Below are 26,743 nucleotides of genomic sequence, written 5' to 3'. Positions count from 1 at the left end.
CAAGTACTGCTGTGGCAAGAAACGTGTGCAGCCATTGGCTGTTAAAACTTAAAGGGCTAGGAGCTAGGAAGCTGAAACCTTAGCTGGCTCATTTTACCTGACGGCCCACTTTACCTGAGACCACCCTAAACATCAAAAATAATTATTAAAAATAAATAAAAACAGTAAATGAAAAACCACGGCCCCTCACGTATTGGAAGGACACCAGTAAAAAAGGTTGGGTATTTTCGATGAATCTATCATGGTTAAAATAGAGTTTGAAGTTACAATGCGTTTGTATAGGAAGTGGGCGGGGCAGCTAAAATATCAAATATCGAAATACTGAATCAAGCAACTTAAAAACTGTCTGCGGTGTTCACATGAGCCTGAGTAGACAATACAATTAGTGAAGTGAAATATCCCTTTAATGCCTGGTAAAGCTTTGATGTCTTAATATGTCTTCTACATATTTCTTGTAGCTACTTTCTTCTGGCACAAGATGATGTACCAGTAGGTTATGCATGTGCTAGCCTTACGTTTATTTTGTTTACATGTTTTAAATGTTGTTTTTATGTTTCTACGATTTTAAATCTAGTGCACAAACTGCACATATCTAGTGTTTTTGTGTTTCCATTTGACTCATCGTGGAAACCAATTTCCCGTAAGGACATTAAAGGCTTTTCTTTCATATTCTGTCCACTGCATATTCACGCTTTTCTAGAACTGCAGACCTGTAGTTATGGAACCAGTTGATGACCGTGTTGGTCTTGAGGTTGAGCTGGGAGGCGAGCATCTCGATGGTGTTCTGCGAGGGGTAGGGCTCCAGGAGATAGGCCCTCCGCAGGGCCTCCTTCTCCTCGGCCCCCAGCACCACCCTGGCCTTCTTCACCTGGCTGTAAGGGCACAGGTCCAGAGACCCCAGAGCCGGGCTCACGCACTCGGAGCGAGTGCTGGGCGAGTCACTGTCGGAACCCGTGCTCAGCAGCCCGTACCTCCTCTTCAGGTAGGCTGGAGGGAAGACACAAATGATATCTGGTTTCAAAGAAGTAGAAAAAAAAACATTATAGTAATATACCATTGGTTCTCAAATCTTTTCATGTCAAGGACCCCCAACTTGACACTAATCATCACCGCAGACGATTTTTACAGCTCTAGCAAGTGACTCTCAACCATTATATTTTGAAGGACCCCCAGTTTGACTTGCATTAGGTTTAGGCTACGGACCCCCATTTAGTGGCATTTCTATCTCGGGGACCCCAATGTATATTGTTAAATTACTCTGAGAGTGTGTCCATTTGGTTCAGGGAGAGAAGCGACATGAACCATTTGGTTCCATTTGTACACTCTGAGTCCCACAAGGGTCCATTTGGTTCCTAACTATCATTTAGCTGGGGAACCCCTGGAACTCCCTCAAGGACCCCTGGGGGTCCCCGGCCCCCACTTTGAGAACCACTGTAGTATACTATATCATAAACTCCACATACTGTAGCGGGTGATTGTAACCAGAAGAAATGGCTTTTGAATGGAATAAATCAGCAACATGGACACAGTCCAGTGGTGCAAAAATGACAAATGGAACAAGATGAGGAGGTGAAGCAGATGCCATCAATAATAAGTGCAGATTGAGAACATGTGCCGAATTTGAACCGGTTCACAAACTATAATACTAAAATAAAAGGTGACAAATCCACCTTTCTTCTCCATCTTCTTCATGTCCCTCAGCTTCTCCACGTTGTGAGGGTCATTGAGCCAGAGCTGCATGCGGACAAAAGGCTCCCTGCCTTTGAGGCTGAGTTTATGCCAGGGTTTGGGTCTGGAGAGCAGGTCCGATACCGAGCCTTGTGTCAAGCCCAGGATGCTCTCTCCAAACAGACGCTGGCCTGCATGGGGAACACAAAGCAGCGCTCTCAACAACATGATACAGTCAGTATATACCCAAGCGGTACACGCCTACTGTACGCATGCATCAAGTGTGTCAGTGTAACTTGACAACTACGGAACCAAACAGGAAGTGTGATATCATTGACAGAGATGAGGTAAGGCGAAGAGGGAAGAGGAAGACGTTAGGGATCCTTGGGTAGGAAGGGGCTCAATGGCTCATCATCAGCTACAGTATATTCCCCGAAGTGTGACGTAAGAGCAAAATGGCTGCCTTAAGGCCTTTAACCCATTTTGACCTGAGATCAGATTCTAAAAATGTCTTCTACATCCTGACAGTTTTCTGAAAAAGCTATGTTTCTATGTCAGTGGTTCTTTGATTTTCACCAAAAGGGGGTTCCCGCACAAAATGGGGTAAGGAGTATGAATGGGCCTTTAATCATTACATCACTGGGCATAGGTGTAATACATACCGTTTATATATTTAAAAAAATATTTATGCTCCGACAGTTACTTTGGAAAGAGACAGAAATGTGTGAAGAGAGAGAGAGAGAGATAAAGAGAGAGAGAGATGACAGGTGGCAGATGCCATGCATCAAGGGCCATGTGCCAGGTAGCCTGCATGGACCAGCCTGTATGATTTCTCCCTCCCCGGGAGAACACTGGCGTCACCAATTTCCGCACACTGCTATTGGTTCGCGAAATACAAGTCGACTCCCACTTCCTATGCCAGAATTTCCAATGGGTTTCCCCCAATTAAGGGGCCAGTGAGGCGCTCCAACGTTGAAGCACTGGACCCTAGTGGTAAGAGGAGGGACTACAAGCGGACCCGTGGATTTATGACTGGGAAACGTGCAGCTGGGCTTTATTTAACATTGAGCGCTCGTTTGCACTTCCGCATTTGACCACCAAAATGTGGTGGTCAAATGCGGAAATAGACGTTCTGAGACGGTCCTTCCGGGTGCTTCAAAACACCACTGAGCAACTTCCACTGACATGAATAGCGGGGGGGGGGGGGCTTCGCGCCAGATCAGTCTCTATCCTTTTAATACTCTATGGTTTCCCCCCCCCAGGCTTTTCTTCTTTGAGCCGAAATGCGAACAAAAATAAAAGCCTGCATGCAGTACCGAGTCCATGAGCCATGGGTTCAAACGGAAAAGCGTCCAGTGCACCAACGCTCTGAGCCAACCAACAAGCAGCGCCATGATGATTCGATGACGACTCACCTAAGTTGTTGTCCGTCAACACCTCCTTCACCTTCTTGGTGATGGCGTAGGTGTCCAGCTCGGGGGACATGGCCACCAGCTCCTGGATGCCCAGCGGGGTGGTGGGCTGATGCAGGGTCGTCATCATCATCATCATGCCCCCCCCCGGGGTGCTCTTCCCTCCCTCAGGGTGTGGGTTCAGCCCCTGCAGGCCCCCCAGGCTCTCTGCGGGCTGCTGGTTCTCCTTGCTGCTCTCCAGGGCCAGGCTGACCAGAGGCTCCACCAGAGGACTCGGGTGGCTGTCGGCCGGGCTGGGCGGCGGCGAGGGCGAGGACTGGGCAGTCGCAGGGCTTTTATCTGTGGATGGAACGTATATCAAATGACACGTTAGTATCTACTATAGCCATGCTGTTAGGCTTGAACAATCCTTCTATTGAAATGACCAGGTCAGTGGCCTGGCCTCGTGGTTAGAGTGTCCGCCCTGGGACTGGGAGGCAGTGTTGATTTCGTCGACTAAAACTAACACGAAAAATGTTCGTCGACTGCCTTTTTTTTCACTGACGAAACGGAAACTAAATGAAAACTAAGCTATGACGACTAAAACTACTAAATATATTGACAGTTTTGTCAACAAATAAAAACTAGACTAAAATGTTAGGAAGGGACTAGTGGACAAGAGATCCAGTATAAACTAGAAAAAGTGCCCTTCTGGGCACAGGTCTCCACCAGGAGGATAGGAGTGTGTGTGTGATGTTTGGCAAAATGTTTAGCAATATAAACGTGTATGTGTGTGTGTGACGCGGCTTGGCCTGTTGTAGCGCCACCATGAGGCTGATTTGAAAACTGTCAAGTGGCATTTCTTCCAAAGCCTATATGCATGCGCACAATTTCACCACAATCGCACAAACTCAACGCTGCGTTGAGTAGTTGTGGCGATTTGTACAATGAGGGTGGATTATGAGAAATCAAACAAACCCGACTTGATCACATGACTATGAAGAGCATGTGTACCGATTTGCGTGAAATTTGGATAAAATCTGAAGGAGTAATATTAGAAAATGTGTCGGCCTCCTGGTGGCGCTATAAAGAGCAGATGTGAAAAATTCCAGGCAAAGGTTTTTCCTTGGCCTCTAGGGAGTTGGCATACAAAGTTATCCACAGATCCGTGCAGTTAGAGGTAAAAACACTTTTCGGCCAGTTATAGCGCCACCATGAGGCCGAGTTGAAAATGTTCATATGGCATTTCTTCCTAGGCCTAGTGGGAATGTGCGTGCACAATTTCACGGAAATCACACGATTGATCACACATGATTTGCAGCATTTTGTTTGAAACTGAGCACTCAATCTTAGCCAATCAGGATGGAGTCTGAGAAATCTGAAAAAACGGTTTTGTTGAATGGCTCTAGAGAGACTGTGTACTAATTTGCGTGATGTTTGGACAAAATCTGTAGGTGTACTGTCCAAAAACTTGTTTTGCACAAAGTGGCCTCCTGGTGGCGCTATAACAGGCCGTTCTGGGGCAGAGGTTCATCGTTGGCATCCAGGGAGTGTGTGTGCAAAATTTGGCATCGACCGGGTTAACGGTGCCGGAGATTAGCTGTTCACAGACGGAAGGACGGACACACACACACACGGACGGACGGACGGACGGACGGAGTGCAAAACATACTCTCTCCCCATGCCTTCGGCCTGGTGGAGACAATAAAAGGCAAGTCATTTTACACTTGGTTGCATGCTGAAAATAGCCGAGCTGCTACGCGTTGTGAGCTTGTAGATCGGCTATTTTCATTTCGACAGCATCAAGGCCCGCCAAAATACATTCTAGTCGACTAATATCTAAAACTAGACTAACAGTAAAACATTCCAGGTGACTAAAATGTGACTAAAACAAAATTAAGTTTCATTCCAAAGACTATGACTAAACTAAAATAGAAATGTGCTGCCAAAAACATTAACAACACTGCTGGGAGCTTTGGGTTCCATCCCCGGCCGGGTCACACCAAAGACTATAAAAATGGGACCCAGTGTCCCTGCTTGGCACTCAGCATCAAGGGTTGAATTGGGGTATTAAGTCCCTACGACATGACTACTACAGCGTCATGTCCAGGGGGTGTACTTAACACATCCAGTGTCCAAGACGTCTGTGGACGTCTTTGGTATTACCGCACGCGCAGTGCCCAAGACGTCTTTTTTTTAATGTAAAAAAATCTAAAAAATTATTATTATTTTTTTAATACGTGGTGCCAAAGTTTGTGTTATTGCCATTGGGAATGCATTGGGCGTTTAAGTTAAATAACTCAGAAACTATAAAACATTTCAAAGTAAAAAGTTCAAGCATGTGTCTCCACAGTCAGCTGAATTAAAAAAAATGAATGGATTTTCTAGGTGAAAGTGATTTTCACCCACTTTTGCGTGGGCACACAAAGTGTTAATTGTACATCAAACGTAGGAGATAGGCTCCTGCCGCCTATATGGGCCTCATGGCTCGGCTACTACAACCTGAACACACTGATCGCCACGTCATCAAGCAACGCGCTTGTCAGCACAATAAGCCCGTCCACAATCTGATATATAATATACAATCTGATGTAATCTTTCTACAGACTAAGTATGTACTATGTAATTAAGATTAGAGAGAGAGAGAGAGAGAGAGAGAGCGAGAAGGCCGAGCACGCTAATTGACACGTTGCTTTGCGCGGATGCACATATAATGTTGTCAGCGAAACAAACCCAGCGGAGACATGCATGCATACTTGATGTTATTGGCTTGAGGCAGAATTAACGGTTTAAAGGCTCTCAATAATTCCTCCAGGAATCCCGTCTTTGCATGCGTTTATGACCGTCTGACCGACTGAGCCAACCCAACGCGAGTATATACACCGTGTGCTGTGTGCTGTGTGTGTGTGCTCTTACCCTGAACGTGCATGCCTTGGCTGGGCATCTGCATCATGAGGCTCTGTCCCAGCTGGTCCAGCAGCCACAGCTGCATGCGGATGAAGGGTTCCCTGCCTTTCTGGGTCAGCTTACTCCAGGGCTTGGGCCGAGACAGCATGTCACTCACACTGCCCTGGGACAGCCCCAGGACCTGTGCGCGTGTGCGTGTGCGTGTGTGTGTGCGTGTGTGCGTGTGCGTGTGTGCAGGACCAACATTACAGTCAAGTTAGATAGAGAAAGGCAATTCAAATGAATGATTATCTATTTATGTTATGTTATGTATAGTTAAATGATTTGAATCACATTGATTGCACCATTGTACAATTTGTAGATGCGTTGCTTAGTGTTTTAGCACAAGTGCTAGGTCTCAACACGTGTCCACAGGAGACTTTAAAAAAACATACACTTTAGTCTAAAAACCTAATTGAGAGGAAAAAAAGGAATATATATGATTTTACATCAAAACTAAAGTAGACATAATCATTCAGGTAACTATACAGTGAGCACAGTTGATTTGATTTTAAATCAACTGTTTATACTACCTCATACACGGTAAAAATAAATGTCAGTAAATGAACACGGATGGGGATTTTTGCACAATTACACATAGCTTTTCTTCCTGTGCATGTGAATTTGAGTTTTTTTTTGCAGTCCAGTGCTTTGCTCAAGGGCACTAGGGCAGTGGTTTTCAACCTTTTTCATCCCATTATTTATTTTGCATTTGAGCCACGGTGGACCACCATTTGATGAGATTTAGCCTCTCAGACCCAAAACGTAGAATTAAGCAATATTACACGAGAGGGGGGTGCGGTTTAACGTCATTAATGCACGCCTGAAGTGCATAAATGACTTAAAACTAAGAAAATCGCTTGAAAATTAGTAATGTTTCAATGACAGATGTAGTCACTACGACCACAAATGACCCAAGAAACTAGCTATAGCCTATAGCCACCGAGTCTGCTGCGCTCTGAGAGAAAAGCACGGCTGAATTGTTTGTTTTGATTAGGCGTTGAAATAATGTGGTTTGAAGCGCGGCTAGAAAGGAGTTCAACCAATCAGATTGCTTCCTCAAAACGACCTGTTGTATAATGTGTTTTTGTCGTTGGATAGGATTCTGTCCACTGTTCCATGCTGTGTTGATGTGGTACGACAGGATAACAATTCTTCTACATTCTCTAATTGTGTAGACTTCTTGAAAATTAAGTAATGCAGATGTTTAACCCATTTAGGCCTGACGTCAACATTTAAAAAATGTCTTCAAAATCCTGACAGTTTTCTGAAATACCTCATGTTTCTGTATCAGTGGTAGGCATGTAACGATATATCGTATATCGCGATATATCGATACCGACGATCATATTCACGTGCTTTTGGAGAGAAATGAGACAGACTCGTAAAATGAAACCGAATGGACCGGGTCCATTTGGTTTCATTTCACGCTCTCAAGAGTAAAAGATCTAGGCTATAAGGGACCATTTTGGTTATCAACTCTCCATCTAGCTGGAGACCTCCTGGAACCCCCCCCCCCCCCCCCCCCCCCCCACTGGCTGAGAACCACTGCACTAAGTTGCCAGCGTTATTACATTTGGCACATCATCATACATACAACAAAGCTTTTAGTAATTCATGTTCATTGAACAAGCACTAGAGGGCAGCAGTGCACCATTAAAATCTCTTGTTAGTTAGACTCCAGACAGAGCATAGTCAAGCACTGTTTGGTTTAAACCTTTTCAGGGCTGCAACACACTTGAGGAAAATGGGGGAGATTAATCCATCCATGGTACATCAAGTTATTGATTATTTGCAAATGTCAAACAGTGCATTCATTGCATGATTGTACAAACGTGAATAGCATAGGCCCCGGTATAGAACAGACAAGGGTCAAAATGCATTAACCTAAAGGAGGTGTTATTTTTAATAAGTCGACTTGGTACTCCTTAATGAAGTTAGCCTAATATTTTTGTATGACATTTATCTGAAACTAAATCATGTATGACTTTCATTTGAATTATTTCTCCAGACATGCCTAGGGCGTGCCACAGGACACGCAGAGAGAGAGCCCGGCGATATGCTTAACTGGAAATGAACTGTAGCTGCTCCATAGTGAATGAACATGGAAACAGAGAACCCAGAAGAGGTTTCTGTGAAATGAGGGCACCTGTTCCATTTCAGAATATTGATAATACAACTAAAGCTTGCTTATCTATTGTATATATACAACATCCCAATCAATCTGTATGCGGTAGGGTTGTCCTGATCCGGAATCGGATCGGGAGCAAATAAACGTGATCGGGACATCCCCACTATTATATCCATATCATGATATTAGACTGGATATTGTCTGTGGTTTTGGATATTGTACTGTTGTGATAAGTGCTATAAAAATAGAAATATCGGATCGGGAAAAATCGGTATCGGCAGATACTCAAAATCCCTAGTATGCGGGACAGTGTTGTTTTCGTCGACTAATACTATGACGAAAAATGTTCGTCGACTACCTTTTTTCACTGACAAAAACTACATGAAAACTAAATACAAACTAAGCCATGACTAAAACTATGATTAAATATACTGTCAACGCGTCGCAGCGCGACGCATTGTGAGCTTGTACAGTTAGGTGCCACCGACCTTGTCCCATTCCATTTAACTGTCCTTTTCAATTTGCGAACGTTGCAAAATTAGTTCCGAAATCAACCAGCAGGTGGAGCATCGGCTCCATCGGAGATCGGCTGTTTTCAGCAAGTGTAAAATTAAATCAGTCATTACGACGGCATCATGGCCCGCCAAAACGCATTGTAGTAGACTAAAGCAACTGTAGATTTAGTCGACTAAAATCGTATGATATTTAGTCGGCTAAAACTAGACTTAACACTAAAGCATTCCAGGTGACCAAAATGTGACCAAAAAGCTAAGTGAAAACTATTCAAGAGACTTAAACAAAAACTAAAATGGAAATGCGCTGGCAAAAACAACACTGGGGGATCCAAACAAAAATGTTACTATTTAACTATAGTTAACTATTCATTAACCCATTTTGACCTGAGATCAGATTCTAAAAATGTCTTCTACATACACGACAGTTTTCTGAAAAAGCTATGTTTCTATGTCAGTCGTTCTTCGATTTAAAAAAAATAGCAGACCTACAAGTTCATAGCGCGCCACTCGGTGGCGCGCTATGAGCTTGTAGATCTGCTATTTTTCAATAGCTAAAGCATAACATAATGCGACAAAATGGGTTAAAGGGGAAAACCACCCATTTTCAACATTTTACTATGTCATTAATATACCTTAGAGCTGTTGTGTGGAAATAATAAAAAGGTCCCCCCATTCTGTGTTTCCTAGAACTGTAAGTATGAAAAAAATCATTAACATGGTGAAACACATCTTGATGACATCATCAAGATGTGTTTCACCATGTTAATGATTTTTTTCAGACCTCTAATTCTAGGAAACACAGAATGGGGGGACTTTTTTTTAATTATTTCCACACAACAGCTCTAAGGTATATTAATGTCATAGTAAAATGTTGAAAATGAGTGGAATGCCCCTTTAACTATGGAGCAGCTTTGATACCCCGATAAATAATAACAACACTGCTGCTGGAGAAAAGAAAAAAAAAAAGAAAAAAAATCCAAGAATGACATCTGACCTTTTCGCCGAAGATCCTCTGACAGATGCCGTTCTTGGCCAGCTTCTCCTTGACCTGCCTCGTCAGCTCCAGCGTGTCCACCTCCCTGTACATGTACATCTCGTACTGCTCCGGGGTCAGCGGGGGGACGGTGGGTTTGAGGGCGCGGGGGATGTAGGCCGGGTAGTACGACAGCCTCCCGCCGTGGGGTCCTCCTCCTCCTCCGGGGGGCCCGGGGGACTCCCCGCTCACCACGGACGCGTCAGACTCCACCTTTACGATTCACAATGTATAGGCAGTTCAGCAGACGCTCTTAATAACCCGAGGACGATTCTACAAAATGTCTTCTAAATCGTGACAGTTTCCGGGGAAAGAACTCGTGTTTCTGTGTCAGTGGTTCTCAAACATTTTCATGTCAAGGACGCCCACAAATATATGTAATTGACCGCCGACCCTCATCTGAAAATATGTTGTTCCAGGTACCCCCCGCAGAAGCACAGATTTGAGTTCAAAATGTTCGCTCTGAAAGAATATATATTCAAAGATTTGCGCCACATTTTCACGATTTTTCAAAAAATAGCAGATCTACAAGCTCGAAGCGCGGCACTCGGTGCATCATCACAACCGCACATCTCCCACCCAATCACGCCGGCCAATCACAATTTGCGTCCTCACTTTTGGCTTCAACGTTTGTGTTTACACAAACACTCAAAGTTGGCCATAGGAGGGCCCTCAAAAATAGTCATCAAGAATCATAGGTAAGCTAAAATGTATCTATGTAATGAAACTATGCATATACACTACAGAGTGCCGCATGTCTACATAAAATAATGAATTGCATTTTTATAGCGCTTTTCCAAGTGCTCAAAGCGCTTCATTCATACATTGGGAGGTGAAGCGGCGAACAGTCGACGCCAGCGTCCTCACTTCCCACATTCACACACCAATGGTGGCAAGCTAACACCGACCGACTCATTGGAGGCAATGTAGGGTTCAGTGTCTTGCCCAAGGACACTTCGACATGTAGACAGGAGGAGCCGGGATTCGAACCACCGACCCAGGGATCATTGGACGACCTGCTCTACCTCCTGAGCCACAGCCGCCGTTCAATGCTATCTAAGTTACATAAGTTGAGACTTTTGCGTACGACTGTAGCCTTAGGTCGTCGAGGCTAGGGCAAGTGCTACGGGCTAAGATGGAGTCTGAAGAGGTGGGATGTCAGACTACGGCGGAAGATTATGGAGTGAGTCTGCACATGCAGCTCCGATTGCAATGGGAAGTGCATTCCATAGTTTTGGAGCCAGAAGGGAGAAGAGTTTAGGACGTGTGGAGCGTCTGTTCACGGCTGTCTCTAGTGAGTTTTACTTCCAGCTTACCTTCACCTCCACGCCGAGCCGACCCGATCCCGACTCCTCCTCCGCGGCAGACGCCTCCTCGCTGTTGAGGAGGCCGGCCTCGCCGTTCTCCAGACGGGGCCAGACGGGCCGGGGCAGGGCCGAGGGCCCGGAGGAGGACGAGGACAGAGAGGGAGAGACGGAGGCGAAGGGTGGACCGCTGCCCGGCAGACCCAGGGGCGTGCCGCGCTCCAGAGACCAGTGCTGGTCGAAGTAGGTGCCCACCTGCAGGTCAAATAAAGTTTGGCTTTAGAGAGATAATATATTAAAGGTCTTTGGGTTTTGGTTGTTTCATCTTTCTCTTTTGTATTATGGGATTGTCTTTCCTTCCTCCTTAGTACATGATAACACTAATAAAGTTGGTGGAAAGCAATTGGATCTCTTTATACAAAACAATATCTCCTGCGTCATTAGGGTATCCTATTGTTTGCTGTGCTTCCCTGGTCTGAGAATGTACATTGTTTCTTTTATTTTTGTTTTGTCTGTTTGTCTTGTTTTCTTTTGTCTGTAAAAATAAAATAAAAAAAATAATCAAAATTTCCCCATTTAGGCCCGGCAATGAAAAAAAAAAGTCTTCTGAAAGAATATATATTCAAAGATGTGTGCCACATTTTCACGATTTTTCAAAAATAGCAGACCTACAAGCTCGTAGCGCGCCACTCGGTGGCGCGCTATGAGCTTGTAGATCTGCTATTTTTCAATAGCTAAAGTATAACATAATGCTTAGTTAAAACACCAAAAGGGGTTCCCGTCCAGAATGGGTTAAGCTTTAAATAGCATGTGACATGTCAAACGAGGGGGTTTTCATGATTCTGAATCCATTGCAAGCATTCGTTTTTCACGAAAAACAATCCTTGGGCTAAAAATGGGCCGTCATGTGATGAGGTCAGCACATTAAGGGCACTTTGGGCAAGTGGCTACTAGAATTTAGCCCAAGGAGTGTTTTTCGTGCAAAACAAATGCTTGGAATGGATTCAGAATCACGAAAAACCCCACATGAAACTCATGAAAACCCCATGTCACATTACTACTTAACATTACTACTTAAAGCATAATAATTTTTTGAAAATAACGGGCATTAAGCCAGGGGTTCTCAACGTTTTTGGCCGGGGACCCCCGGAAATGCTTTGGCAATGTCTCGGGACCCCCGCCCCGCCCCCTCCCGACCCCCAATATAAATTGACTGCTACAATAACCTTAAACCATTTTGGGCGGGAACCCATTTTGGTGTTTTAAGCATTGTTATAATTTAGCTATTGAAAAATAGCAGATCTACAAGCTCATAGCGCGCCACCGAGTGGCGCGCTACGAGCTTGTAGGTCTGCTATTTTTGAAAAATCGTGAAAAAAACTTTTTTTTTTTTTTAAATAATTTGGGGACCCCCTAAAATAATTTGGCGACCCCCCGAGGGGTCGCGACCCACGGGTTGAGAACCCCTGCATTAAGCTACTGAAGTGGACGTGACCACCCCCCCCCCCTTCCAAAATGAAATGTATGGTGATGGAGAGAATGTGGAAATAAATGTGGTGCTTTTGTCAGCCGTGTCCACATTTCTCTAAAATATGGCCCTAAAAGCTCCTTCACTATCAGTGTTGTTTTTGGCAGCAAATTTTTATTTTAGTTTTAGTCGTAGTCTCTTGAATAGTTTTCATTTAGTTTTAGTCACATTTGTCACCCGGAATGTTCCAGACTCACTTTATGTCTAGTTTTAGTCGACTAAATATCATAAGATTTTAGTTGACTAAATCTACAGGTGATTTAGTCGACTAAAATGTATTTTGGCGGGCCTTGATGCCTTCGTAATGACATTTACGTTTACATTTGCTGAAAATAGCCGATCTACAATATCTTGTAGATCTTGAGCTTGTAGATCTGCTATTTTCAGCATGCTACCAAGTGTAAAATGACTTATACTGGATCTCTTGTACACTAGTCCCTTTCAGTTTAGTCTTTATTTGTTCACGAAATTGTCAATATATTTAGTTTTAGTCATCATAGACGAGTTTTCATTTAGTTTCCATTTACCTTTCGTCAGTGGAAAACGGTAGTCGACGAACATTTTTCGTCTTAGTTTTAGTCGACGAAATCAACACTGCTCACTATTATGGTAAGTTGTACACATTTCCGAAAAAAAAAAAATAATAAAATAAAAAAAAGTAGGTGCCCACCTCGCCGATCTCGGTCTTCACCTTGCGGATGATGTTCTGGACGAAGGCGGCGGGCGACAGGACGCTGAGGGGTGTCTGGGGGCTGCTGATGGGGTTGACCAGGCACACGGAGACCGAGCCGCCCTCCTCCTGCTTGATGAAGGCGGGCAGAGGCAGGCCCCGGGAGCTGGAGCGCTCCGGGGCTGCCAGGCGCTCCACCTGGGACGGGAAACGGACATGTTTTACTCAGTTGGGGGAAAAAGTACTCAATTGTTTTACTTAAGTAAGAGTACACCAATACTGCAATTTAGAACTACTTCGTTACAAGTAAAAGTACGGAATTGAAAATGTACTGAAAAAAGTATCGGCATCAAAATGTACTTAAAGTACTAAAAGTAAAAGTAGTCATTGTGCAGAATGTACCATTTCACAAGTTCAAAATGTGTACAAAATCTATTGAAAATAGATAGACAATGCGTCGCAACGCTCACAATGTGTTGCGACGCATTGTGAGCTTGTAGATCAGCTATTTTGAAATGGCCGAATGTATAGGGTTGAAGTGGTTAATGTATGTTTTCTAAAATTAAAATCTCCAAAGTAACGAGATGTAGTGGAGTAGAAGTAAAAGTATTGGAAATTGTAAATACTCAAGTAAAGAACAAATACCTCAAAATTGTACTTGAGTACAGTACCTATGTAAAAGTTACTTTCCACCACTGGTTTTACTTTAAGTTAAAGTATCAATACTGGCCCAGGCGGTGGCGTAACCGTCTGGGCACCCGACTGGTAATCCAGTCGCAGTGTGCCGCGGGTTCGACTCCCGAGCCCGACACGGCCTTTACTGCATGTCTTCCCCCATCTCTCTCCCGTTTCCTGTCAGTCTGTCCCTTCAAAAAACCAATAAAAGGCGTAAGCCGCAAAAAAAATATCTTAAAAAAAAAAAAAAAAAAAGTATCAATACTGGCCTGCCTGGGCTGGCTTAGTGGTCCAGGTACCTTGGCTGGTAGTCCAGCAGGACAGTGTGTCGTGTGGTTCGAGTCCCGATCCCGACAAACTTCCCCCCATCTCTCTCCCCGTTCTACTTACTATCTATCTATCTATCAATAAAAGGGAAAAAAACCCGAAAAAAATCTTTAGAAAAAAGTAGCAATACTGTCTGCAATATAGAAACGCACTGTTACAAGTAAAAGTCCGGAATTCAAAATGTACTTGAGTAAAAAGTATAGAAGTATTAGGCTGAGCTCACACCTTTCATGCAATTCTCTGTGCTCGTTGGGTGTTGTGTCATGGCCGCCCAGCGGCCCAATGCATTTCCAATGGAGGTCACATGGTTTGACCCAACATTGTGTTGTGTGAGGGGGAGGGGTGTTTCGACTGCGCCCCTCCCCCTCACACAACACAATGTTGGGTCAAACCATGTGACCTCCATTGGAAATACATTGGGCGGCCATGACACAACACAACATGCATCCAACGAGCATCCAACGAGCACGAGAATTGCATGAAAGGTGTGAGCTCAGCCTTAGGCATCAAAATGTACTTAAAAGTACCAAAAGTAAAAGTGCTCATTGTGCAGAATTGTCTCATTTCAAGTTTTCAAATGTATTAAAATCATTTGAAAATAGCACTGCAGATCTACAAGCTCACAATGCGTCGCAGCGCGACACATTGTGCGTCGGCTATTTTCAAATGGCTGCAATGTATACCATAGAGTATATAAAAGGATAGAGACTGATCTGGCACGAAGCTCCGCCCCCCCCCCCCCCCGCTATTCATGTCAGTGGAAGTTGCTCAGTGGCGTTTTGAAGCACCCGGAAGGACCGTCTACTTCCGCCTTTTTTCAATTTGGGCATCAAAATGTGGTGCCCAAAATGCGGAAGTGCAAACGCGCTCAACGTTAAAGCCCAGCTGCACAGGGTTTCCTCGTCATACTTCCACGGGTCCGCCTGCAGTCCCTCCTCTTATCGCTAGGGCCCAGTGCTTCAACGTTGGAAAGCCTCACTGGCCCCTTGATGTATACAGGGCTGAAGTGGTTAACAGGTTCCGTCCAGTGGTGTCATGCTCGTAGAGCGCAGTACCACGCCGTGGTTCCAGTAATCTTTTGACGTGCACGCGCAGGGACGGAACGGTGCATGTGCGTGCACGCTAGAACGCATCCCCCTAGATTCAAGAGAATCAATCAACCTTGCGTCACCACCAGACTTTCCAAGACACACAAAGTATCCATGTGGTCTAGGTCAGCGGTTCCCAAAGTGGGGTTTTACAGAGTAAAAGCGGCCATGTCTTCCCGGCACCCCAGAGCTCCTATTTTGAAGGAATCCCGAGGCTAGCAGATAACGTTTTCAAAAGAAAACCTAGTGGAGTAAAAGCACCATATTTGGAACCCGAGATGTGGTGGAGTAGAAGTGAAAGTAAATTGGAGTCACCTGGGCCATGTGAGCCGCTGCTGCGCCCACGCTGGAGGTGGTCGAGGTCCTGCCGCCGCACACCTCCATCTCCAGCAGGGCGTGCTGCTGGGCCTCCATCTCCCGCTGGGCCTCCATCTCCCTCCTGGCCTGCTCCAGGATGTTCTTGATGGTGTCGTCGGAGCTGCTCCCTCCTCCAGGCCCGTTGTTGCTGCTCCTGCCCGAGGAGTTGCCCAAAGACGACTTCCCGTCACCTGGACGGTAAAGAGAGACCCACGCGGTTAGGACTCACAACACATCCCCACCCACCACTCCTTTTAGAAAGAGAGACCCACACGGGTAAGACTCACACATCCTCACCCGGGCCACCACTCCTTTTAGAAAGAGAGACCCACACGGGTAAGACTCACACATCCTCACCCGGGCCACCACTCCTTTTAGAAAGAGAGACCCACACGGGTAAGACCCACACATCCTCACCCGGCCACCACTCCTTTTAGAAAGAGAGACCCACACGGGTAAGACTCACACATCCTCACCCGGGCCACCACTCCTTTTAGAAAGAGAGACCCACACGGGTAAGACCCACACATCCTCACCCGGCCACCACTCCTTTTAGAAAGAGAGACCCACACGGGTAAGACTCACACATCCTCACCCGGGCCACCACTCCTTTTAGAAAGAGAGACCCACACGGGTAAGACTCACACATCCTCACCCACCACTCCTTTTAGAAAGAGAGACCCACACGGGTAAGACTCACACATCCTCACCCGGCCACCACTCCTTTTAGAAAGAGAGACCCACACGGGTAAGACCCACACATCCTCACCCACCACTCCTTTTAGAAAGAGAGACCCACACGGGTAAGACCCACACATCCTCACCCACCACTCCTTTTAGAAAGAGAGACCCACACGGGTAAGACCCACACATCCTCACCCACCACTCCTTTTAGAAAGAGAGACCCACACGGGTAAGACCCACACATCCTCACCCGGGCCACCACTCCTTTTAGAAAGAGAGACCCACACGGGTAAGACCCACACATCCCCACCCACCACTCCTTTTAGAAAGCGAGGCCCACACGGGTAAGACCCACACATCCTCACCCGGGCCACCACTCCTTTTAGAAAGAGAGACCCACACGGGTAAGACCCACACATCCTCACCCGGGCCACCACTCCTTTTAGAAAGAGAGACCCACACGGGTAAGACCCACACATCCTCACCCACCACTCCTTTTAGAAAGAGAGACCCACACGGGTAAGACCCACACATCCTCACCCACCACTCCTTTTAGAAAGAGAGACCCACACGGGTAAGACCCACACATCCTCACCCGGCCACCACTCCTTTTAGAAAGAGAGACCCACACGGGTAAGACCCACACATCCTCACCCACCACTCCTTTTAGAAAGAGAGACCCACACGGGTAAGACCCACACATCCTCACCCACCACTCCTTTTAGAAAGAGAGACCCACACGGGTAAGACCCACACATCCTCACCCGGCCACCACTCCTTTTAGAAAGAGAGACCCACACGGGTAAGACCCACACATCCTCACCCACCACTCCTTTTAGAAAGAGAGACCCACACGGGTAAGACCCACACATCCTCACCCGGGCCACCACTCCTTTTAGCTGTCAGTTTAAGCTTTAAGTTTAAGTTTAGTTTGATCCTTTTTTGACAACCAGTGTAGTACCGTTTTTTCTTAAAGAACCTCTAAGGCTTCGTACACACATATCAGACGAACATGCTCTGTGCTGTCCGTGTTTCATGGCCGCCTCAATGCTTTTCCAATGGAAGTCACGTGGTTTGACCAAACAGTTGTGTGTGTGATGGGGGGAGGGGGGGCAATCAAACACAAGTGTTTGGTCAAGCCATGTGACTTCCATTGGAAAAGCATTGGGGCGGCCATGAAACACAGGCAGAGCAAAGCACAGTTGTTCTTTATCTAAGACACACGCAAGACACACTTGTGTCCTGTGTCTTCTGTGTGCCGGAAGAGCCTTTGTGTATTGTTTGTGTATTTGTGTTTGCGAAGTGTGTATTGTATCTTGTTCTATGTTGTGCCATGGGGACCCCCTTGAAAACGAGTTGCTGCAACTCAAGGGACTTATTTTATTTAAAAAAAAATCCCCTAGTGAAATTGCAAAATAAATAAAAGGGTACAATTCAATAAGGCTCTTTAGAAACGGTCCGAAAAGATGTAGGTTGAAGCTGAAGCTTATTTTTGCCTGCTCCATTTAAATACAAAATCTAATATCAAAACAAATCAAACACTTTGTTTTAGCGAAACTAGGAAAACAATTCATAAATAAGTATGAACTACAACAACAATGGGTGAATATTGGATGAAATGGATGTGAAATATCTGAATGAAAATGTTTTCATGGTATTTCTTTATTAATGAAAGGGTGGGAAAGAAAAACGTAATGATGGTCTTTGAAGGATGACTTACTACAGCCATCTGCATCCTCACCTCCTCCTCGCTGAGACTGGATCTCCTTCTTGGCCTGCTCCAAGATGTTTTTGATGGCGTCGTCTGACCCAGTTTCAGGAGTTCGAATTCGAGGAGTGATGCTCCCTGCCACAGAGGGTATCACACGCACACGCACACGCACACACACACACACACACACACACACACACACACACACACACACACACACACACACACACACACACACACACACACACACACACACACACACACACACAGAGAGAGAGAGAGAGAGAGAGAGAGAGGGGGTGAGTGGGAAGGTTGATCAGAGAGTAAGTTCCAAGGCTTTGCTTTTGACTGCTAGATCAATGACTGCCTTTGAGAGTGCGCTGTCTGAGGTTGCAGTGTAGCTACAGGAAAGCTCAACTTTCAAAAGCGGTGAATCTGGGGAGAAAACAAAGTTTAACCCATTTAGGCCCGACGTCGAAATAAAAAAAAAACGTTCGCTCTGAAAGAATATATACCTATTCAAAGATGTGTGCCGCATTTTTTTACGATTTTTCAAAAATAGCAGACCTACAGCTTGTAGAGCTGCTATTTTTCAATAGCTAAAGTATAACAGAATGCTTGAAACACCAAAAGGGGTTCCCGCCCAAAATGGGTTAAAAGTAACAACAAACACGGGAGTGGAAAGCCTTGTAGAAGTTAAAGATGAGGGCCAAGTGGATTAGAAAAAGGTTTAGACATGGTTTAGACCGGTCTGGCATATAGAGCTAAACCCCCAGCGTGAGATTGAATAGTGAGCTGCAACCTGTATACTTCATTGTCCCACATTATGCCAGTGAGTTGTGAGATTAAACCATCAAGTTAAAAAAAAACAATTCACTTCTACACTGTAAAGTATTGCTGTATGTCTGGTTGGTTGGTTGGCAGCGGCCGTAAAATACCGAACTGAACCAGACCGACTCGACTGGCTCCGTACCGAAAGGAACGGCCCATACCGAATTAATTATTATTTATTTTATTTTATTGCACAACTAAAATACAGAGTTTCACAGCAACATATTAACTTTTTCCCTGCTAGGCTACTACGCGTACGTTCGTAGACAACCGTATACTCCATATATGAAAGCGGCGACCCGTCAGTTTACCTTTTAGCATTGCTCCGGTTAGTATGGAGAGCCTCCGTCCCCACCAGCTATGGGATTTTTAAATCCAGCTCCATTGAGCCTCCATTATAACAGGATTTTCAAAGCGCTGTATCTCTAAAGCAGGGGTCCTCAATAGGCGGACCGCGGTCCACGAACGGACCGCGGACCACCTCTCTGTGGACCCTGAAACTTGACAAAATAAAAGTGTTCTTTGTGCCTCAACACAATACCTCTCATTTGCTGTGAATTTTTGGAGGGGAACATTTGTGAAACATTTTATTTCCATACTCCCCAGTATTGGTTGTTTGGGAGGGGATCCGATTCGTATAAGCTTGCCTTGGTGTGACTGTACTAAAAAATATAGAGCCCCGCTCTCCGCTGGCCGCTGCGTGGCCCGCGTCGCGTTCTTGGGACCGGACCGAATAATACTACTTAAAAACAAAATGTAGGAAGCAAACATAAAAAGGACCCACAAAAATGTGTCCGCGACCTACAAATGGGTCCCGACCCAGTGTGTATACCATTATGCCAGGGATTCCCAAACTGTGGAGCGTTTATTATTATATAATATGTGCAAATTATGTGGATATTATGCACATGTGGATATAGCCTGGTTAATAAACCAGACCGAATCAGCCGTTGGCAAAAAAAAGTTGCCTACCAGCGGATTACGGTCTGGCGAGGCTCAGTAGCACGCCTCTTTCCTACAGCAGAGAACAGGTCGGACCAATCGGGACACGGTATGCAATATAGGCGGGCTTTGGTACAGTGACGTTCAATGCTTGAGACCTTTGACTGACAGTAGCTCTGACCAATTGCGTCGAAGAGAAAATGTTCCCCGGGAAATGAAATCCAAGTGGAGCCAGCCCAGACTGATATACCGCGACAGTGTTGTGTGATATTAGTCTGGCTTATTAGCCAGGCTAATGTGGATATAGGAAATATCTCTATATAGCTTATGTGACATATATATGCAGGCTGCCAATTTCGAATAATGTACATATGTCACCAAATAGACCCTTATAGATCTTTAACTCTTGATCTTTAACTCTGTTAAACATCTGAATTACTTAATTTACTAGAAGTCTACACAATTAGAGGATGTAGAAGAATTGTTATTTGGATCAACGTTTGCCTGTTATCTCTCCTAAACACAGCATGTATTTATGCAAAAACAAAACATTCTTTATTCTTGGGTCTGAGAGGCTATAGCGTGTGAAAACGTGTACGTCACCAAGAGGAGGGCGGCGTCTGAAAAGCTAGGGACGGCCCTCTCGTGGGCATTCAATTCTAGCCCACATCACTCAGAATAGAGTGACGGTGGTATGTTTTTGTAAATATTGAGCTCGTTCTTGGCGACAACATAGTGAACCAACACCAGGATGGATAGAAAGAACGTCGGGCCCAAATACATTACAAGGACAAGGAAAATGTTGTGAACAAACACGGCTGTGCTTAGATACTTTGTTGAACGTTATGTCTCTGCGCCCGTGCGCCGATCCAAGCCATTCTACGTCTTTTTTGTAAACTCGTCAATCTGGGTTCCTTGATGCTGTCTCCATGCTGGAAAGCTGATAATCTAATTCCGTTTTCTGGCTCATTCCCTCGACGTGACCTGCTGTGGCACTTATTTACTGAGCAAGTCTGCACCATTGTGAGGTCAGTTTAAAAAAAGAACGTATACAAGCACACTGGATAGTCGCTCAATGTAAACAAACCAGACAAGACAACAAGTATGGCGGCCGCTACCACGTGACACATATGTTGACGCCCCCTCAAGGCGATTTTGGTACACACTATAAATGTCATCAGATCAAATGGTGAATAAATAATGGGCCGCCTGTGCCTGGTATCAAAATGCTTGAATATTAATAATAATAATCTCAAACTTACAGTATATAGCGCTTTTCTGATTACCCAAAGACGCTTTACATGGGGGGGGGGGGCTTTACAGAGGTAACAAGGACCCCCAGTTTGACATGCATTAGTCTAAGGACCCCCGTTTAACAGGTTCCGTCCATCCGACGTGTCCACACGTCCTAGGGAATCCAACAGACGGATTCAAAGGACGTCCTAGCGCATCTTCAATGATACCAGGCGAGAGAATAATATTCTGTTGTTTTTTTTGTTGTTGTTTTTAGTTAGACCCTATAAAGGCCACCGTACGCTTTGCTCTTCGTTCACCATGCGGTCCCGGTTACTTCCTAGTGTAACGCGGCAGAAAGAATGCCTCGTCTCTCCTAATCCAGAGGCGCTCTCCGTGGTTTTGATCTGATGGATATACAGTACTAAGCTCTTCATTTCTGACTTCTCAACTGCCTCTCGTTCAAAATAAGAACACGATGGATTATTTAGCGATAATATTAAAACGAGAGAAAGGTAAGCAAGCAAAAAAAAATATCCGTTATAGAGGGGGGGGGGGCTTTACAGAGTAAAAGCGGCCATGTCTTCCCGCCACCCCAGAGCTCCTATTTTGAAGGAATCCCGGGGCTGATTGTGTTAACCCATTTTGGGCAGGAACCCCTTTTGGTGTTAGCATTATGTTATGCTTTAGCTATTGAAAAATAGCAGATCTACAAGCTTGTAGGTCTGCTATTTTTGAAAAATCGAAGAACGACTGACATAGAAACATAGCTTTTTCAGAAAACTGTCAGGATGTAGAAGACATTTTTGAGAATCCGATCTCAGGTCAAAATGGGTTAATGGCATTTCTATCTCTGGGACCCCCCCCCCCCCCCCCCCCAATTTATATTGTGAAATCCACGGTCTGAATACCACCGCAGTAAAGCGTTTTGGAGTGGTCCACTCACCTCTCTGCCGGACCTGAATGGTCCTGAGGGCCAGGATGTTCTGCTCGTCAGACAGGAACTGCTTCATCTTGATAAAAGGCTCCTTGCCCTTCACCGTCAGCTTCCTCCAGGGTTTGGGCCGGGCCAGGATCTCGCTCACCGAGCCCTGGGACAGACCCAGCACGTAGTGGCCGAACACACGCTGCCCGATGTTGTGCTTCAGCAGCTGCTCTTTCACCTGGAAGTGGGGGATGTTAAAACGTTAATGTCTTCTACATCCTGACAGTCTTCTGAAAAATCTATGTTTCTATGTCAGTCGTTCTTCGATTTTTCAAAAATAGCAGATCTACAAGCTCATAGCGCGCCACTCGGTGGCACGCTATGAGCTTGTAGATCTGCTATTTTTCAATAGCTAAAGCATAGCATAATGCTAACACCAAAAGGGGTTCCCGCCCAAAATGGGTTAAGCGATTAATCGCCGTTAAGAAGTTCTTCAATTAAACTCAACGGGCAACAGTTAATTGACAATTGTGCGGTTCTATCACTGGGCGGTTCTCGGGAGAATGTAACGCCGTCTGCTGCGCGCGCGTGCGGCCCGAGGAACGCACGATGTGTGCCGGTTTAAAAGGTTGTGACAGACAAGACAGTGCACTTTTCATTTTATTCCTCATACAACGGTGCCATTGCCTGGCCCTGTAACTCAAATGGTAAAAAACATTATTGAGGAAAATTAAGATTTGCAGATAAAAAAAAAAATTAAACGCCGCTCAAATGCCGTTAATCGATCGATAAGGTCATCAATAATCAATGAAATAATGAATCAATAATTCCCGTCCCTAACCTGGAAGGCGATCTCCGCCGTGTCCAGCTGGTCCTCGTCGCCGGCGGTGGAGCTGCCGCTCTCCGATTGGTCGCTGCCGCCGGGCAGGCCGGCTTCGAGCAGCGCGCCACCTGACCCCGTCGTCGTGGGCCCTCCTCCCTGATGGTGACTGGCCGACAGGAGCGCGGCCTTGGCGGCGTAGAGGGCGGTGGGGAACGCCATGAGGCCGCTGGTGCCTTCCTTCTTGAAGAGCGGAGACAGCAGCTGCTTGTGGAGGACGTGGTCGCCCGAGAGGCGCTCCGCGGAGCACGACGGGGACACCGAGAAGGGACGGGGGAGGAGGGGGAGGCCGTGGTGGTGGCCGGAAGAGGAGGAGGAGGACCCCCCTCCGTCCAGGGTGGCGGTGGGGGGGCCGGGACTGGGGGAGGAGGCACGGCCTCCTTCCCCGTGGGAGGAGGACGAGTGGGAGGCTGGCGGCCTCCCCATCATCATCATCATCTCCCTGCCGGAGTCCTCAGACTGCTCGTCATCTGGCGAAATGACCCAACACAGTCAGTTGAGGTGAATGGGATTGCTCTCCTTGATACTGTAAATACTGTCTAGGCCTACTAGTGCAGGGGTTCTCAACGTTTTTGGCCCGGGACCCCCGAAAATGCTTTGGCAACGTTTTCGGACCCCCGCCCCGCCCCCTCCCGACCCCCAATATAAATTGACTGCTACAATAACCTTAAACCATTTGTGGCGGGAACCCCTTTTGGTGTTTTAAGCATTGTTATAATTTAGCTATTTAAAAATAGCAGATCTACAAGCTCATAGCGCGCCACCGAGTGGCGCGCTACGAGCTTGTAGGTCTGCTATTTTTGAAAAATCGTGAAAAAAATAAATAATAATTTGGCGACCCCCCGAGGGGTCGCGACCCACGCGTTGAGAACCCCTGTACTAGTGAATGTGCGACTAATACTGACAAAAGATGCATGTGGAATTTAAAAATCACAACCCGTGTGAAGTGAGGGGCGCTATAGTATATTAAAGTCTAACTCGTGTTGATTAGGTGATGTAAAACAAACGGTGCCAACACAAACATTAAACGCCATTAACAATAAAGAGACAATATGACGTAATGAGGGACAATATGACGTAAATGATCCCTTCATTGTCAACGGCGTTTTTAAAACAAACATTGAACTAAAAACAAACATCGAACCTGTATATAGGAGGGGCTAGCGCCCCTCAAAAATGAAACACTAGAAAACGTGCTCCTCAGAGCACAGGTCTCCACCACATCAGGTAGGTTATTGTGGCCTCCTGGTGGCGCTATAATAAGCCATTGTGAAAAAGGTGCCATTTTTTCTTATGCCTTTGATGTCAATTGGACATTCAAATTCATGATATGAGGCATTTTGTTAAAAGAAAATCATGTGGCCGTCAAACTGTTAAATACAGCACATTTTCTGTGCAAAGCGATGCTGACCATGTATTCAAACAAATATTTGGTTGTTTACTGTAAATGGCTTCCATGCAGACACAGGCTAGACAGTTATGTCGCGGCCATACCGTTGCTGTGCAAGATGCGAGCCTTCTCTGCCAGGTACTTGTGAGATGGGAGAAAGGCCTCTTTGTCCAGCAAAAGAGCCTCTGCAGCCTTGACAGAATCCTACACACACACAGACACACACACAGACACGCACGCACGCACGCACGCACGCACGCACGCACGCACGCAACCACGCACGCAACCACACAGGAGGACACAAACAAAAGCTGTTACATTTCGATTAATCTATTATAGCAGGAAACACATATCCCTACAATGGATGACGGTTACTGAGCCATTCAATGGAACTGCTGTAGTTTTCTTTCTCACCGACACCAGGGGAACATTAAGAACAAAACAAAAGAGTGGTTTGCTAGAAGGCAGGCAGGCTACTCTGTGTAATGGGGCTGTATGAACAATAAGACTGACTTGAACCAAAATGCCTTTTGCAAAACCAGGCAGAATATCTCACCTGGGACGAACTGCCATTTGCTGAGGCAAGCTTCATCACCTTCAGGATGCTAAAGGGAGTGAAAAATAAAGAGCCGTAAAAAACAATAATAACAATAATAATAAGTTTGGGTTCTACACATGCAGTAGCATTCATTAGGAATCCGATCTATGCCCCAAATCTCACCTGAGCTCCGTTTTAATCTCTTCATAGTCCATCTGGGATTGCAGTTTAGCTTCTAATCTCTGAAATGGAAAAGAAAAGAGAGAGGAGGCACTTTTTCAATGCACATTAAGAGCGTCCTCATTAATAATCAGAGCTACTGAGCGGCACTCTAAATGGCGTTCGTTTGTGCGCTGTCACTTCCCATGCGTCGGGATCACTTTACCTCGATAGCTTCCGTCTTATAGGCCAGCTGGCGCTCCAGCTCGAGGATCTGATTGGCCGAGGTCTCCCGAACTTCCTGCAGCGTGAACTGGAGCCTCTGGACGTTGTCGAGCAGGCGGAGGATTTCGCGGTCTTTAGCGAGCAGAGCGGCCTCCAGCTGGGAGGGCAACACTTCTCCCTTCTCGTCTCTCTCCTGACAGGGTGAGAAGAGAACATGTGAGCCACGCTGGGAGAGTGAGAAAGCAGTACGAGATAAAGCAGGGGTTCTCAACGTTTTTGGCCGGGGACCCCCGAAAATGCTTTGGCAACGTCTCGGGACCCCCGCCCCGCCCCCTCCCGACCCCCAATATAAATTGACTGCTACAATTTTGCCGGGAACCCCTTTTGGTGTTTTAAGCATTGTTATAATTTAGCTATTTAAAAATAGCAGATCTACAAGCTCATAGCGCGCCACCGAGTGGCGCGCTATGAGCTTGTAGGTCTGCTATTTTTGAAAAATCGTGAAAAACAAATTAAAAAAATAAATCTTTTTTTTTTTTTTTGAAAATAATTTGGGGACCCCCTAAAATAATTTGGCGACCCCCCCCCCGAGGGGTCGCGACCCACGGGTTGAGAACCCCTGAGATAAAGAGACGAAAGAAGAAAGAGCCTCAGATGCCTAGATGTCTAGAGACTCACATCCTCCCTCTGCCGTCTCCCTGAGCCAGCTCTCATACTCTTATTTATGTATACATAACTCACTCAAATAAAAACTGATTTCAGATCGTAAATGGTATAGGTAAATGGTGCATGTACTGTATATATTATCCAAGCCGCTTTACATAGGTTGTGCATTACAGGGACGGATTAACTCCCACGAGGGCCCCTGGGCCGGTACGTTTTGCAGGGCCCCCTGCATAGCACGCGTGCGCGCGACATTTCCGTGTTTTTATCATCTTTTTGACCTACATTAGACTAAATCAATGGCCAATGAAGGGCCCCAGGAGCCCTTTTCATGGGCGTCAAATCTATTACCGCGCAGTCCAGTTTCTCTGAAGGGCCCATGAGAGCTAAGGGCCCCTGGGCCACGGCTCAATGGCTAATTTGTCCCCGGTTACATTCACCCATTCACACACACACACATGCATGCACCGGTGGCGGGGGAAACCATGCAAGGCACCTGCAACCATCACGAGGAGCAACGTGGAGTTTCAGACGAGAGTCTTGCTCAAGGACACTTCGACACCAACGTCTGTTCTCCATCCAGCTGCTCTACTGGCCACTCTACCCTCTGAGCCACTGCCGCACCCCCCACCCCCCCCCACCGTAATTTCTTTGTGATGTCCATTTAACGCCGACGTAAGCAGTCGTATCGACCACACGTGGAACCGAAGAGTTATTGCAATATATAGGGTAACGTTAGAGGTATGGGGAAAATGTGTTATTAACCCATTCTGGGCGGGAACCCCCTTTTGGTGTTTTAAAGCATTATGTTATACTTTAGCTATTGAAAAATAGCAGATCTACAAGCTCGTGGCACGGCACCGAGTGCCACGCTACAGCGCCACTTGTGGTACTCATTGGTACTGGTGCTCATTAACGTCACACACAAA

General features: G+C 45.9%; 1 protein-coding gene across 1 annotated transcript in view; it reads right to left on the bottom strand.

Moving 5' to 3' along the window:
* The window catches only part of cux2b (cut-like homeobox 2b), a gene marked incomplete at its 5' end in the record, with an annotated part of 94,825 nt that overhangs the window by 5,590 nt on the left and 62,492 nt on the right, over nt 1-26,743 (bottom strand). The window contains 16 exons of the mRNA XM_079517019.1: nt 711-987; nt 1,671-1,859; nt 3,084-3,419; nt 5,976-6,147; nt 9,646-9,897; nt 11,001-11,243; nt 13,187-13,384; nt 15,592-15,824; nt 18,038-18,163; nt 21,981-22,197; nt 22,801-23,309; nt 24,334-24,433; nt 24,786-24,834; nt 24,951-25,009; nt 25,153-25,344; nt 25,758-25,770. Coding sequence (XP_079373145.1) covers nt 711-987; nt 1,671-1,859; nt 3,084-3,419; nt 5,976-6,147; nt 9,646-9,897; nt 11,001-11,243; nt 13,187-13,384; nt 15,592-15,824; nt 18,038-18,163; nt 21,981-22,197; nt 22,801-23,309; nt 24,334-24,433; nt 24,786-24,834; nt 24,951-25,009; nt 25,153-25,344; nt 25,758-25,770 — 3,165 coding nt within the window. The remainder of the gene's footprint in view (nt 1-710; nt 988-1,670; nt 1,860-3,083; nt 3,420-5,975; nt 6,148-9,645; nt 9,898-11,000; nt 11,244-13,186; nt 13,385-15,591; nt 15,825-18,037; nt 18,164-21,980; nt 22,198-22,800; nt 23,310-24,333; nt 24,434-24,785; nt 24,835-24,950; nt 25,010-25,152; nt 25,345-25,757; nt 25,771-26,743) is intronic.

The sequence above is a fragment of the Electrona antarctica genome, assembly GCF_951216825.1.
Source record: "Electrona antarctica genome assembly, chromosome: 12".
NCBI classification, from domain to species: domain Eukaryota; kingdom Metazoa; phylum Chordata; class Actinopteri; order Myctophiformes; family Myctophidae; genus Electrona; species Electrona antarctica.
The sequence above is the reverse complement of the archived record's forward strand: the minus strand, read 5'-3'. Positions and strand labels throughout refer to the sequence as shown.